A 15,099-nucleotide genomic window follows, 5' to 3' on the forward strand; every position below is an offset into this window, starting at 1 on the left:
CTCGGCCTCAGTTTCCTCCCAAGCAGCCCGTCTAGCCCCTTCCAGCCGGTGCCCTCAAGGATTCCAGGAATTCTGTCCTTTCTGGCCGAAAACAACACTGAGGCTTTTCACAAAGCACTCCCACCCCCACCCCTCGCTCCCCTTAGATCCACAGCCCGCGTCCCTGAAACCCGGGCTGCACCGCGCTGGTCACATGAACTCCGGCTTTCTCTGGTGTGACGGCTCTCTCCGATCCCTTTGTGAGCGCAGGTTTTGAAAGCCAACGACCGGGTTCTGGGTTTGAGACGCGCAGGCGGCCGCCGGCGGAAGGCTGTCGGAGCCCATCGGCCCGCCTCCAGAGCCAACGCGCCGCGCGGGCCGCGCGCCCCGGATTCCGCTCCGCCGCCGCCGCCGCCAGCCGCGGCCTGGCCCGAGGGCGCCGGGCCGCCAGGACGCCAGGTGAGCCGCGAGGGCCGGGGAGCCGCGACGGGCTCAGGGCGTGTCCGGCGCCGCGGCGGCCCGCGCCTCACTGTTCGCTCCTACCGGCTGTAGATGGAGCTGTCTGGGTTCCGGCCGCCTCCGACGAGCCTCCGAGCGCTCCTCTTGAAACGCCTGAGAGGGACATGCCTCCCAGGATGCAGTTTGTAGCAACATGGCAGCTGCGGTGCAGCTCCCCTGCTGAAGAGGCGCCGGGACGGCCGCGCAGCTCGCAGCCGGGGCCCGGGCCGCAGCCGGGGTCGCAGCGTCGGCCGCTCGGGGCGGGCGAGCGCGCCGGGGGCGGCCGCGGAGCGCCGGGGCCCAGCTTGCCGCCGGGGAGCAGTCCGCACAGCCGCGCTCCGACGCCGTCGCCGCCGCCCGCGCCCGCCCGCCGCGCGCAGCCCCGAGCAGGCCGGGGCCCGACGGCCGCGCAGCCCCGGCGGGCGAGGCCAGGCCGCGCCGCGCTGCCAGCCCGCCCACGACTCCGGGCCTGCGTGGGACTGCGCGCGGCGGCGGCGGCGGCGGGGACTGCGCGGCGCGGGCCGGGCGGCGCAGGGCCATGGCCGAGGCGGCCCCGGCTCCGGGGAGGGCAGCTCGCGCGCGCACGGACGCGCGGCCTCGGGGCCCGGGGGACTGCCTGCGTGCTCCGGGCTCGGCGGCCCGGCCTGGGGTCTCGGTAAGGGCCGGGCGCGGCGACGTTAGCGGGGAGGGGGCGCCCTGGCGGGCTCGCGCGCCCCCTGGGGGGGAGGCCGGCCGGGGCAGGCGGGAGCGGCGGCCGTCCGTGCGAGGCTGCGCGGCCGCACCGCGCCCGGACACGCGGCCCGAGGTGGGGCGCGGGCGGCGCGCTCGCTCCCTGGCTGCGGAGTCGGCGCTGCGTCCGTCGGGGTGGCCGGCGGCACGTTTTCCGCAGAGCTCGGCCCCGCGGAGCGGCTCCCGGCCTGGGCGCGGCGCTGACGCGGCTCTCCCATTTCGCAGAGCGGAGACACTGAGGCACGGACACCCGGCGGCGACCTGCCCTGCCTGCCCCAAGGTCACGTAGCGAGTCGGCCCGGGCTGGGTGCCCGCAGCCCCGTTGAGGCCTGCCCTGCGTGCTGCGGGCCTGGACGGGGAGGGGGCGGCGCTGGCGGCGGCTTCACCGGGGTGGGCGGCCTGGGCTGGCTGAGCACTGGCTGCGGCCCGTCGGGGGAGGAGGGGAAGGCCGGGCAGCGCCCAGCCCAGCGTCTCTGATGTGGGGGGCCTTGTGACCCACAGCGTCTGCATCAGGAGGGCCCCGAGTCAAACTTGGGGTATGGATGGATGGGGTCTGGCGAGTGAGCACCTAAGAGGTTGACGTTCCACTTCAGAGGGTCATTCAGTAATTAAACACCCTCCCACCCAACGTGCTCTCTGAGGCACCCTATCTCTGCTAGGCAGGTTTGCTGCAGGGGGTCCGTGCCTTTGAGCCTGTTTCCCATGTGTTCAGGAAGAGCTGGGATAGATGGCTTTCTAAAAGCCTCGCAGTTCTTAAAATAACAATAACAGAACTCATGGGAAATAAAACGAAGATTTTTTTTTTAAACCTGTCTACCTCTGGGCTTAGGTCTCCAGAACCCTTTCATGGCATGTAATTCTGGCGGAACCATCCTGGGTCATGTAAGAAAAATGCCACATCTTTTGTAAGAAGTCTGATGTGTTTCGTTATGCGCTTTTCTAGTATGTTGGCATGGATCCTGGAGCCCCCATTCTCTTAACCATACAAGGAGGGAGAAAGAGAGACAGGTAGAATCTATGAACTGTGGCACAGAGGAGTTCTTCCTCTTTCTTCTAGGAGTTTGAGGATTTGAGCTTGTTCGTTTTATCGTTTTAGGTATCTTTATTTAAGGGTAAGATCAAGCCACAGGTTTACTGGAACTGATGACATTGTATCAGGACTTAAGTAGAAGAAGGGGAAAGAGACTGGCCTTGTGATTCTTCACCCCTTCCCAGTACTCCAGGTCCCTAAATAGAGGAAACAAAATATACTATTTTCCTTTGAGCTCAGATTCAACTGGCTAATAGAGATGTCTTGCCCTGTTGGCTTTATTTACTATAGTGAGCCTTTTTTTCTGTTTGAGTTAAAACCTTGTGTTAGGCAGGCATCTAACCTGCCCTCCAGATATTTTTTCCTTCTTCCTACTAATTGTAGGCAAATAGCCCTCAGGTAGACAGACTTAATGTACCTCTTGTGTTGGCTCTGTTGGTTTCTTTACCTGTGTGAGTGAGGCTTCCATCTAAGGGATCTGTCTAGTCTTGCTACCAACTCAAGGGCTGAGAGTTAAGATGTCCTTGACCACTTTCAGTGTTTGCAGAAGTATGCATCTCTGTGTATGTTGACAACTCATCGCTTGCATTAGGTTTCCTAGGGGATCTCGACACCACCATAATCAATAATGTCTTTAAGGGATAGGGCCTTCCATCCCCATGTGCCTGTGGTAAGCCTCCCATAAGTGTTAAATCACCAAGCCTCTGACCTGGCTCACACCTATCAGCTACCTGTCTATAATTGAGGCCTAGAGTCCGTGTGACCTGAGGCAAGGCACATGTGACCTCTCCTATTTTCTGTGTTTTCGTAGGCTAAAGGTGGATAACTCCAGTAGCATCTAGTTCATCAAGTTTTGTGGGGCTCAGGTGAGGTAATCCTTTGAAACGCTTACATAGTTTATGGCACATAATAAATCCTAAGTATTTACCCTCCTAATAAGCTCCCATATAACAGTTATGGGTCGTACTTTCTCAAAGATCTGTGCTGGACAAGGTCTCAAAATCTTCAGTCCTTGGCTTAAAAGTATATTGCTACTGTGGTGAAGTCACGTGAGTCAACGAGGAGCCGTAAGAAAGACAGCTGCGGGAGGCATGCCGTTTAGACGAGTCGTCCATAGATGGCAAAAGGAGCCTCGTTACTTACCTAGTCTTTTCAGCTTATCAGTGTACAGTTGACTCACTCCACAGCCATTTATCGAGCGCGGGTTAATTTCCTTACAGAACACTCTTGAGAGAACACAGAGGCTGAACAGGGAGTCCTTGAAGGAATAGTATGAAGAAAAGAACAAAAATGGTTACAGGAAAACTCCGTGTAGATCCGGTAAAGGTATTGAATGACTAGATTAATGGACGAGGCACTCATGGGAGAGCATGGCTCCTCGTGGTTCAAGATTTTAATGTGGATGTGGCAAGATGCGGATCAGAGTGCCAAAAGGAACCACATCTTTATTCTGCCTCTGGTCCCTAACACCCTTGTCACACTTAAAACTAGTGTAATATCTGCACGGCTTCTCTCATGGCAGGCCTGCCTTCTCCCTCATTCCTCAAGAGCCACACTGAGGGAGCCAAGCCCAGCAATGTACACCTGTCCCAGTGGGCCATCTACCTAGGAAACCTGGACTCCTGAGGAGGCTGAATTGCCTGTGTTACCCGCCACCATATCTCAGTGTCCTTTTCTTGGAGCAGAAGCCAGTCGCCTTGCCCCAAGCCCCAGCCTCTGCAGACAAACAAGCAGGCTATAGTGGAAAGGGCAGCGATAGGTATTGATGGGACCAGCAGCCGAGTGCTCTGATTTCTCCCCATCCCCTTTCCACCTGCACACCATTCATCATATCTGAACGTGTCGGGGGAAGCATGGCTCTGTGGGAAACAGAAGGTGGCATGGCCGTCCTTTATGTGGTGTCCCTAATAGCTTTACCATCGACGTCTACATCAGTGCCACTGTCGGAAGACATTTGCTTCCTTGGAATGTCTTATTGTTGCAGAAACTGAGGGCATTTTAGCATGAATGCCTGTTTCTTGGATTTGTTTTGCCAGCTGGAGACTGTGACCTTTAATGCTGTCTGTCCTTCTCTCCTTGAACACAGGTCCAGCAGCTGGACATGGAGGACGAACACTCATCACCTCTGTCATTCTCCGGCGTTCCACACGAAGAGTCTGTGCATCAGGCCCCTGCTGGACTCCCCAGAGAAACTGTGTTCCCTTCTTGCATTCTTCCCCCCAAAGAAATTCCTTCCTTGTCTCCCACCGCCCCCCGGCAAAGTCCCCTGCCCCAGACTGACAGTACTCCTAAGCAAGAGACTTCTGGCCAGATGTCACATGTTCTCCAGAAGGGACCTTCACTCCTGTATCCTGCCACCTCTGAGCAAGACACACACCACCAGGTATCCCTGGCTTCCCAAGAAGAAACCCAGTACCCTCCTTCAGCTGCTGGTCAGGGGACCCCTCTCCTTTCCCACTCCATCCAACATCAGGAAGCTCCACCCCACTCTCCTGAGGTGCCTGAGAAAGACTCGCTGACTCTGTCGCCCACGGTTCCGGAGACTGACATGGATGCCCTGCTCCAGAGTCCCACTTCGCAAAAGGACACTCCTTTTCCTGCCTCCTCTGCAACCCAGAAGGAGCAGCCGCTGCCCACCGCAGAGATCACTCGCCTGGCTGTGTGGGCTGCCGTCCAAGCGGTGGAGAGGAAACTGGAGGCCCAGGCCATGCGGCTGCTGACCCTGGAGGGCAGGACAGGGACGAATGAGAAGAAGATAGCAGACTGTGAGAGAACGGCTGTGGAGTTTGCAAACCATCTGGAGAGCAAGTGGGTCGTACTGGGGACTTTACTGCAGGAGTACGGGCTGCTGCAGCGGCGCCTGGAGAACATGGAGAATCTGCTGAAAAACAGAAATTTCTGGATCCTGCGGCTACCCCCAGGCAGCAATGGAGAAGTTCCCAAGGTAGAGCCATTCACTGGGGTCTTCCCGAGGAAAACGTCTGCCAGAGAACCTGGCTTAGGGGTTTAGTTCAGTTAAAAGAAAGGGAAGGTGATGGTTGGGAAAGGAAAATTAAGAAGTAAGGCTCCCTGCTGTCCAGTATTGCCTCTTCTACTGTTGTTAAAAGCACAGAGTGGTATGAAAGTTCACTTACAAAGCAGTGAGCGAAGCCCTTCCCAGAGCCTAAGATAAGATGCAGAAGGTAGGCTTGGAAGAGTGTGTAGAGCCTGCCCTTCCAGTCTGCCCTCCACACACTCTGGTTCTGCACACTGACTTCGGCCCACTCCAGGTTAATATGTCTGCACTGAACATGAACAAGTTCCTCTAGCTGTCCCTGAGTGATAAATTGTAGCAACTGTACCCAGCATTCACACTGGGGCAGCATTGCATGCCATCCAGGGATGATTTAAAGTGCTGGAGCTTTTTATAGGTTTTATGAAATTACTGTGCCATTATATATAAGGACTTCAGCATTTGCAGACTTTGGTATCCTGAGGTTCTGGAACAATCCCTTGCAGGTACCGAGGGACAATGGTACCAATGAACAATGTTTAATGCTTTCCCCTCAGACGGCACAGCAGAAGAATGTAGTTTCACTGTTAGAGGTTTTGTGCTCTCTGACATATTTTTTTTGTCAGTTTACTTCTAAATCTTTAATGCCAAAAAAGCTCATTCAGGAAGTATCCTTGAGGAGCTAAGAACCAGGCTTTCATCTTATTTTCCAGACGGCTCTAAAGGAACATGAGTGTAGACCAGTTTTCCTTTTGTTCCAAACAGACTGTAAGCCAGTACCTCCTGAGGGCTGGTGTGCATTAGAACTCTAGGACCTCACTAAAGGCACACTGGTCCCTGAAGGTCCAGGGCAAGGCCTAAGAATCTGCATTTCCTGCAGGTACCCTGTTGCTACTGGTGCCACGTGTTTTAAAGTCAGGGAAAGGCCCCGGGCAAGATGAATCCTCCAGTCTGTAAAGCCCCTAAGCAAGGGCAGGGGAGGAAGGCTTTCCTCTCCTGTCCTTAAGAAGGGGAGCTGGGGTTTAACAGTCTGTGGTATTAGATCCCTTTGGTCTTGTCTGACCCAATTGTTTGGTTTCAGGTCCCTGTCACATTTGATGATGTCGCCGTCCATTTCTCAGAGCAGGAATGGGGAAACCTCTCTGAGTGGCAGAAGGAGCTCTACAAGAATGTAATGAGGGGCAACTATGAGTCTCTGGTCTCTATGGGTAAGAAGGCAAACATTTGGTTTGGTTTTGGTTTTATTTGGTTCATTGGTGGGGGTACATGTTTGAGTTTAGGTTTGTATGTATGAGTTGTTTTGTTTTGTTATAGAGCTGCCCTGGCTGACCTAGAACTTGCTGCGTAGATCAGGCTGGCCTCAAACTCGCTGAGATCCTCCAGCTTCTGCCTCCCTAGTACCAGGATTATAGGAATGCACTGCCATGCATATGATAAGTTTAATAGGATCTTTCTGTTGAGAGAGGCTAGCCTGAAACAACCATTTATCCCAGACTGCCCTTGAATTTATAATCCTGCTGCCTCAACTTCCTGAATGTTGAGATTATTTATAGACATGCACTATCACACCTTGCTTCAGAGAGAATTTTACTTGGTTTTTGTGTATGTGTGTATTATGTTGTGTGCATGTCTACACGTGGAAGCCAGCAGTCAATGTCTGTTGAAATAAGAAGCGGCGGCGGGGCTGCGTCCCCAACACCCCGGCCGCTTGGCTAGCTCATGCCCGAAATAACAACACGCAAACTGTATTCATTTAAAGAACTGCTTGGCCCATGAACTCTAGCCCTTACAGGCTAATTCTCGCACCTGGACTAGCCCATTTCTAATGATTTGTGTAAGCACCCCAAGGTGCGCTTACCGGGAAGATTCTAGCCTAAGTCCATCGTGGGTTGCAGCTGCCTGGGAGAGCTGAGCATGGCGTCTCTGCTCCAGCAGAGCTGTCTGGTCTCTCCGGAAGCAGAGCAGAGTCTGACCTCACTTCCTCTTCCGCCCAGAATTCTATTCTGTTTACTCCTCCCATCTATGTTCTAAGCTGAGGGCCAGCCAAGCAGTTTCTTTTATTGCTCAGCCAATGAAATCAACAGATTGATATATGACACTCCCACATCACTTCCCCTTTTTCTGTTTAAACAAAAAAAAAAGAAGGCTTTAACTTAACATAGCAAAATTACATATAACAAAACAGTTATCAAGTAACAATTACAATAATCTATAGCATAACTAAGGAAAACTATAACTATAGCTAACTATTCTTAACTCCATCAAAGAGTCCAGAAAGATACAATATTACCTAAGCAAATAAGAAATAAGCAAACTCTCAAACTCTAGAAATGACAGAGACATCTCGCTGTCTGGACAGTCACCCAAAGTTCCTCTGTACCGTTGGGGCATCCATCTTCGGCCTACAGGCCCATAGTTTCCAGCAGACATTTCCACAAAGCAGGAAATTTCAAAGGCAGTCACTATCTGCTTGTCCTGAAGAATGTCTTGCAGACTCTTTCATGAATCAGGAACCCCGAAAGATCATCTCACCTTTAGGCAAGTTCAGCAGTCCTCTCTCTGCGGGTTCTCTGTGTCCAGTTTATGCAATAGTCCAGGCAAGAGCAGTTTCTTGCCCAAATGGCTATCAAACTCCATAAGGTTCCTCTTTGATGCCCATCTTCCTCTTGAAGTAGATTGGTGCTGCCAGGAGCAGAGTGTCTCATTGTCATGAAAAGTCCTAAGTTATTAAAACATTTAAAATGCCATATTCTATAATCTTTGAAAAATATGAAGAATGCCTATCTAAAATATATCTATGCACATCTAGAAAATCTTAACTAACATAACTACAAACTTAACTACTATTAATGATTATTCATTAACAATCTATATACATTACAAAATTAACCTTAAATTTCTATCAATAAAGCAAAATCTATACTAATGCAAATTATTCATATCTATATCATATCCCCCTTTAAATGTAAAAGAACATTTATACACAATATTTGGGAACATGGGTGTAGTTTTTTCTCTCCAAACTGCTTCCTGCTGAATGGGGGCGTCGTTAATTAGGTCTTTCATGGTATAACCTGTGTGCTAGTTTCATCTCAGTTGGAAGTTGAGCGAAGCAATTTTCTGAAGGTATTCACAGCAACCGTTCAGGAGGGCGTGGTCCATCATACCATATCGGAATAGAAGAAATGAACAGGGTCTCATCCTCTGTGAGAACAAAAAAAGAAACTCCTCTCCAAAGTATCATGTCCTTAGATCCAAATTTCAAAGTCAAGGCATCAAAATCTCGACGATGGATTAGTTCAGCAGCATTTATAAACAAATATCTTTTAGCATCTGTTGCTTCTTCAGCATTCAAACAATTCAAAGAGAGCATAATAGTATACAGTATCAAGATTCTCTGTGTATTTTCCATCTTTGTACGTTTTATTTTAACCTTTACTTCTTTTATTTTTACTTTTATATTCTCTGTATTTCTTTGACCTGGAATAACTCTGTAGACCAGGCTCTCCTTGAACTCTCAGAGATCTGCCTGTCTCTGCCTCCCAGGCATTGGGATTAAAGGTGTTTGCTACCACACCTTGAACTCACAGAGAACCGTTTGTCTCTGCCTTCTAGGCACTGGGATTAAAGGCGTGTGCTACCCACACCTTGAAGTCACAGAGGTCAATCTCCCTCTGCCTCCCACATCAAATGTCAAATGTTGTTCTTAGTTTTTGAGATGAGGCCTGTCACTGAGCTAGTTCACCTGACTAGGCTGGCTGGCCAGTGTGCTTCTGGGACCTCTCTGTTTCCCCCAACCCCCGACCCCACCAGCACTAGGGTTACAGATGGTCACCACCACACCTGGCTTTTACATGGGTGCTGGGCATCGAGCTTTGTTCTCATTCATAATGAGCAGGCACTTTACCACCTGAACCATCTCCCCGCCTGCAAACAGAATTTTAAAGAGTGCCACAGATGGGTTAGAGTTGCTCAGTGGTTAGAAGTTTCCAGCACACACATCAGGTAGCCTACAACTACGTGTAAGGCCAGCTCCAAAGGTCTGACACTCTCTTCTGAACTTTATAGGCACCTGGAATCACATGTACACAAACATACATGTACATGTAATTAAAAGTAAGATAATTTCTTCTTTTAAAAAGAGTAACATTAGGGGGCTGGAGAGATGGCTCAGAGGTAAGAGCATTGGCTGTTCATCCAAAGGTTCTGAGTTCAATTCCCAGAAACCACATGGTGGCTCACAACCATTTTTAATGGGGTCTGGTGCCCTCTTCTGGCCTGCAGGCATACACAGAAACAGAATATTGTATACATAATAAATAAATAAATGTTTTTAAAAAATATTTTTGAATTAAAATTAATTTTATTATTAAAATTAATAAAAATAATATTTTTAAATTGCTTAATAAAACAACAAGAACAACAAAACCAGGCCTCTCACATACTCTTGTATATCAGTATGGCACAGCTGGAACAATCTATACCTAGAGACACCACACTCTGGAGAAGCACTGGGGGCAGCAGGGGAAAGCTGGCTAGACGATGGTGGGCTTCTCCATCAGAACATTTCCCCTGTATCCTGCTCACAAAATTCATTTATCTAGGAAATTATTATTGAAAGGAAAGTCTGTAGAAGAGACAGATGTACTGAGGGCCTACTGTGTGTCATCAGGGTGTGAAATGCTTCCCAAGAATAACATGTAGTGAGGGACTGAGGACAAGACCAGAGACCTAGTTTTCTCACCCATACAGCTGAACACTCTCACTTACTGAGGCCATATGGCCCCAGGGTCCTGGTTCGCATTAGGAAGTCACAGTCTCATAGAAGTCTGTCTTATACCAAGGTCTGTTGGTTCTTGTTTTCATTAAAAACGTGAAGGGACAAGAAAATTGAAAGATGGACTTTCTTTCGTATGTATCATTTTCTCTCATGTGTAAATTTTTTTTATAAAGATAAAAGAAAATTCTGAGGGTCTCAGTAGATAAAGAGCTTGCTGTGCCAGCACAGGAACCCTGAGTAAAGATTACCACCACTCAACATAAAAGCGAGACATAGTGATGTATATCTGTATCTCCAGTGCTGGAGGCGCCTGGAGCTTTACTAGCCAGTCTAGTCAAAACAGCTTCAGGGTCAGGGAGAGACACCCCCCCCACCTCCCCACCCCCCCCTCGAAAATGAGGAAGGAGATTGGTAGTGGTAGCACACACCTTTAATCCAAGCACTCCTGAGGCAGAGGCAGGAGGATCTCGAGAGTTCGAAGCCAGCCTGGTCTACAGAGCAAGTTCCAGGACAGGCTTCAAAGCCACAGAGAAACCCTGTCTTGACAAACAAAAAATGAGGGAAAGTAAAGAGAAGGACACCTGGTGTGAAACTCTGGCTTCCATACCTGCACACAGGTGAGTACGCCTGTGCACAAACACGAGAGAAATGTTTGCATGCCGAGTACACTGTTGGACAAAGACTTTGATTCAGGTGCTAGAAGTGTCTCAGCAGTTAAGAGCACTTGCTGCTCTTGCAAAGGACTTCAGTTTGGTTCCCAGCACCCACATGGCAACTATCTGTGGCCTCTGTGGGTATGAGGCACACATGGTACACATACAGACATGTAAGCAAACATTTATACACATAAAATAAAACTAAATAAATATGGGGCTGGAGAGAGAGCTTATATTACAAGCACCTGCTGCTCTTCCCAAAGACCTGGATTTGATTCTCAGCACCCACAAGTAGCTCACAACCACGTGTAACTTCAGTTCCAAAGGATCTGATGCCCTCTTGCCTCTATAGCACTGTATACATGTTGGACAAACAGACGTGTAGGCAAAAATGCCTGTAGACTTAAGCAAACTGATTTATGCTAGAAAAGGTAATTTTAGACATATTTTTCCATAGCTTAACATTACTCTTCTTAAAAATTTATGTTTTTTTAAATAGTGGCATAATTATGAAAAGTTACCACTTTGCAGTAACAAAGAACAACCACTATGCACTCGCTATCGCCACCCCACAAAGGAAGTGTCCCCTTTAGATTGTGTCCTTTCTCATCTTACACATGTAGTGTGGAGTTTGCACGAAGGCAACCATTCACTTACAGTACCTTACATTGGACCAGGGGACAGCTTTCTTTATCAGCACCTGTAGGCCACAACCCTTGGAAAGAAGGTACAGTATCCAGGTGAACTGTGGCTTTTTTAAAAAAATATGTTTTGATTGTTTTTGCCTTCATGTTAGCATGTGTACCACATGCATGCCTGGTGCCCATGGAGATCAGAAGAACGCATTGAACTCCCCTAGAACTCGAGTTAAAGGTGATTGTGAGCCACCACGTGGGTTCTAGAAACCTAACCCGATTGTCTGCAAGAGCAACAAGTGTTCTTAACCCCTGAGCCTTTTCTCTAGTCCTCTGAACTCTGGCTTTTGACTGTACGGCTGCTGAGCCATGCTGCTTCTGTGTCTTGCTGCTGTTGTGATAAACAGCCCTGTAAATCTGTGCATCGACCCAGTGATCGACAGTACAGATGTGGAGTGGGCTTGGGGTGAGAGATGTACCACCGTGGTGCCTCCTAGATGGCTGAGTGGTCTTGTCTGCAGCGGCACATGAGAATGGATTTCTTCACACCCTTGTTTATTCTGTTGTTTTAAATCTCTGTCGTGTTTTGTTTTGTTTTGTGAGACAAGATTTTGTAACCCAGACTGGCCTCAGATGTGCTGACCTTGAACTCCTGATTCCTCTCCGTTCCAAGTACTTAATATAGGCAAATATTTGTCCTTTCGATAATGAAAAACTGATACTATTTTTATTCGAGTGTATTTATTTGGTGGTTAGTGAAGTTGTACATTTTTTCTATGTGATTGCAAGTCATTTGTCTCCTGTGAATTACCTATTCATACTTTTGCTCCTTTTTCACTGATTATAAGGTTACTTCTGTATAATTATGAATTAATCATTTGCTATATGAGATGAGTGTGTATGTTTCTAATATTTCTGCCACATTTCTTCATCTTTTTATTTTAAAATAATCTTAAACTTTTTGAGAAGTATTGAGAATTGAACCTAGGGTCTCATATATGTAAAGCACATGTTTTACCACTGAGCTACATGCCTGCCCTAACTTTTTCTTTTGTAAACAGGGTTTCACTATGTAGCCTTGGCCAACCTGAAACTCACAGTATAGCCCAGGTTCACCTTGAATTCACAGAGCTCTGCTTACCTCTGTCTCCCAGTGCTGAAACTTAAGTGTGCATGCCACACATCTGGCCTCTTATTTTGTTTTTAAATTTTTTTTCTTGGGTACAGGCTCTCCCTCTGTGGCCCAAGCCAGCATTGGACTCACAGCAGTTCTGTCTCTGCCTCCCAAGTGCTGGCATAACAGACATGAGCCATCATGATTGGCAACCCTTTTCTATATAAGAAACTCATCAGTATTTTGTTTTATGAATTTTATACTTTATCAGAGTTAGTTCTTGCTTCATACAATCTGAATTTTGTCATGAAGCTCCTGAGCAAGCTTCAGTACCTGTGAACAGCATGAAAAACGCGTGCACAGGGCCTGGAGCAGGAGGCTGGATCCTTGCCCATTTATTTTCCAGCATTGCTAGTCCCTGGAAGAAGGGCTGTTCTAGGTCACATCCCCTCAAATGATACCTTTACAGAATACAGTGCCACCTCTTACCATGGAATATTTTCTTTCCTTCCTTCTGCCCAGACTATGCAATATCCAAACCAGACCTCATGTCACAGATGGAGCGTGGAGAAAGGCCAGCCATGCAGGAACAAGAGGACTCTGAGGAGGGTGAGACACCCACAGACCCCAGTGCTGGTGAGTGGCAAATGAATGAATGTCCCAGGGCCCTACATCCTGGGCCTTCCAGTAGTCAGGTGGCTACAGTTTGGGGTGTCACAGTAAGAGAGGATCTGAAAAGCATGATATGATAGCAAGCTGTTCAGGAAGGAGGCCTGCAGATAGATGGTCTTCCTGGATCTCCCATGACCACCAGGAGCCTAGGTAGCTGATAAGTAGGAGTGCATAGAGTTCGTTGTCTTGGAGTTTTTTGTTGTTGTCTGTTTGGTTGGGATTCTTTTTGACGTGACCCATTCCTTTTTGCAGGAAGAATCACAGAGAAGACATTCCTGTATTAGGCTCGTTCCTCCTAGATTTCCCATAGAAGGCTATGCCTTCAGAGTAGAGGGCAGGAATGGACTTTACTAGGTAGTAGCCTGCACACACTCACTGTGAGCGATATCTTGGTGCATCAGTTTTGTAGGCTCTGCCTGGGGACTTTCCTTTGGACTTGTATCACTTGCCCCAGAGATTTTGAGTAGAAGCATCCCATTTTTCTTCAGGGGGGAATGTAACCATCAAGAATAATAGAACATCAGCCACACCTCTAATTCCTCCACTAAGGAGGCAGAGGCAGGTGGAGCTATGAGTTCGAGGCCAGCCTGGTCTACAGAGTGAGTTACAATACAGCCAGAGCTAAAAGAAAAAGAAGACTAGAACAGCATTGGGGATTCTATTGCTTTCAGAAAGGAAATCAGGAGATTATCCTGCTGGGGAACTCAGTGACCAGCAGACAGACTTTGTTATGAGTGAATGTCATTGACTTGAAGACTACAAGAAACAACCCAAGGCAAAATAGGTTTGTTTGGGCTCCCAGCCTCAGAGGGGTCAGGCCATGGATGCCTGGCCCATGCACTCGATGCCAAACATCAGATGAAGAGGTGAGGCTTACCCTAACTCAATACCACAGATAAAAATAGATGAATTTGAGAGTAGATGAAGTCAGGGGTTTGTCTAGGGCTACATGTTGTTGGAGGAAAATCTGTACTTTAAAGGTTTGAGTGACCACATCTGAAAATAAGAATTGGGTGGAATAGAGAGATTCTGTGTGGAAGAACTGAGAGGCAGGGAGGCTTATTGTGGCCAAAACCCTGAAAATAGGACTGTTGCCCCCACTGGTTTTGAGGTCCAGGGCTGTACTGGTAGCATCCAACTCTTGGTCTGTCTGCTTTTGTCATCTGTATCACAGATGGGCCTCCCATTGAGTAGGGTCTGATGTGAACAGCAAATGACCAGGCCAGCTTGCCCTGAGCTGGGTTCAGTCTGGCACACTTGCCCAGGCCTGAGCTTCCGCAGAGGCAGTGGCCTCATGGAGACAGCTGTACTGTGTTACTTGTTGCTCTCCTTCCCAGCCCGTGGAGCTGACGTCAGTAGGAGCAGGTGACACAGGACCATTATGCCACATACTTAGCTATAGACAGTTGCAGCCTGAGAAACTGTAGGTGCTTTATACATATCTGGGATAATCTGTCCAGTGTCTCCTCACTAGCAAGAGGCGGCAGAGGCAACCCTGAACCAGGTCCAAAGGTTCTGGTTCCTATGCTACTAAACGGGCATCTAGAAACAGAATTTTCTTAGTTCCACATGTCAAGACTAACAGTTTTATGAGCCGCTTCAGTATATTCATTCAGTGCTTTTGGCCCCTAAGAGATCCAAAGAAAATTCAGATATTTGCACTTAGAAATATCTCACAGCCCTGCAAGAGCAAAGAAGGCGTGGCAGAAATAAGTATTCTCATACGTTTTAAACATTTTTAGAACATTAATACATTTGACTTAATAATGTCCTTTGAGAGAGTCTGTAACATTGAACAGAGTCTAAAATACAGTTTAAAAATACTTTGTATAGGGCTGGAGGAATGGCTCAGTGGTTAAGAGCACTGACTGCTCTTGCAGAGGACCTGAGTTCAATTCCCAGCACCCACATGGACGCTCACAACTGTCTATAACTCCAAAATTTGATATCCTCACACAGACATACATGCAGCCAAAACACCAATGCACATAAAATAAATAATTAAAAAAAAGAA

At 48.4% G+C, this 15,099-nt stretch overlaps 1 protein-coding gene across 4 annotated transcripts in view; it reads left to right on the top strand.

Annotated features, from left to right (window-relative positions):
• Positions 1–284: 284 nt before the first annotated feature.
• Positions 285–15,099, top strand: part of Znf777 (zinc finger protein 777) — a 28,823-nt gene continuing 14,008 nt past the window's right edge. The window contains exons 1-5 of one of the 4 annotated variants that reach the window (XM_050119904.1): positions 470–1,132; positions 1,432–1,486; positions 4,323–5,180; positions 6,310–6,436; positions 12,936–13,049. In XM_050119904.1, the coding sequence (XP_049975861.1) occupies positions 603–1,132; positions 1,432–1,486; positions 4,323–5,180; positions 6,310–6,436; positions 12,936–13,049 (1,684 nt within the window). In that variant the 5' untranslated portion in view covers positions 470–602. Of the gene's footprint in view, positions 439–469; positions 1,133–1,431; positions 1,487–1,510; positions 3,996–4,322; positions 5,181–6,309; positions 6,437–12,935; positions 13,050–15,099 lie in introns of those variants that run through there. The other 3 variants (XM_050119906.1, XM_050119905.1, XM_050119907.1) reach the window with 3 other exon arrangements.

The sequence above is a fragment of the Alexandromys fortis genome, unplaced genomic scaffold (genome assembly GCF_014885135.2).
Source record: "Alexandromys fortis isolate MF-2015 unplaced genomic scaffold, M_Fortis_MF-2015_v1.1 scaffold_177, whole genome shotgun sequence".
Lineage (NCBI taxonomy): Eukaryota > Metazoa > Chordata > Mammalia > Rodentia > Cricetidae > Alexandromys > Alexandromys fortis.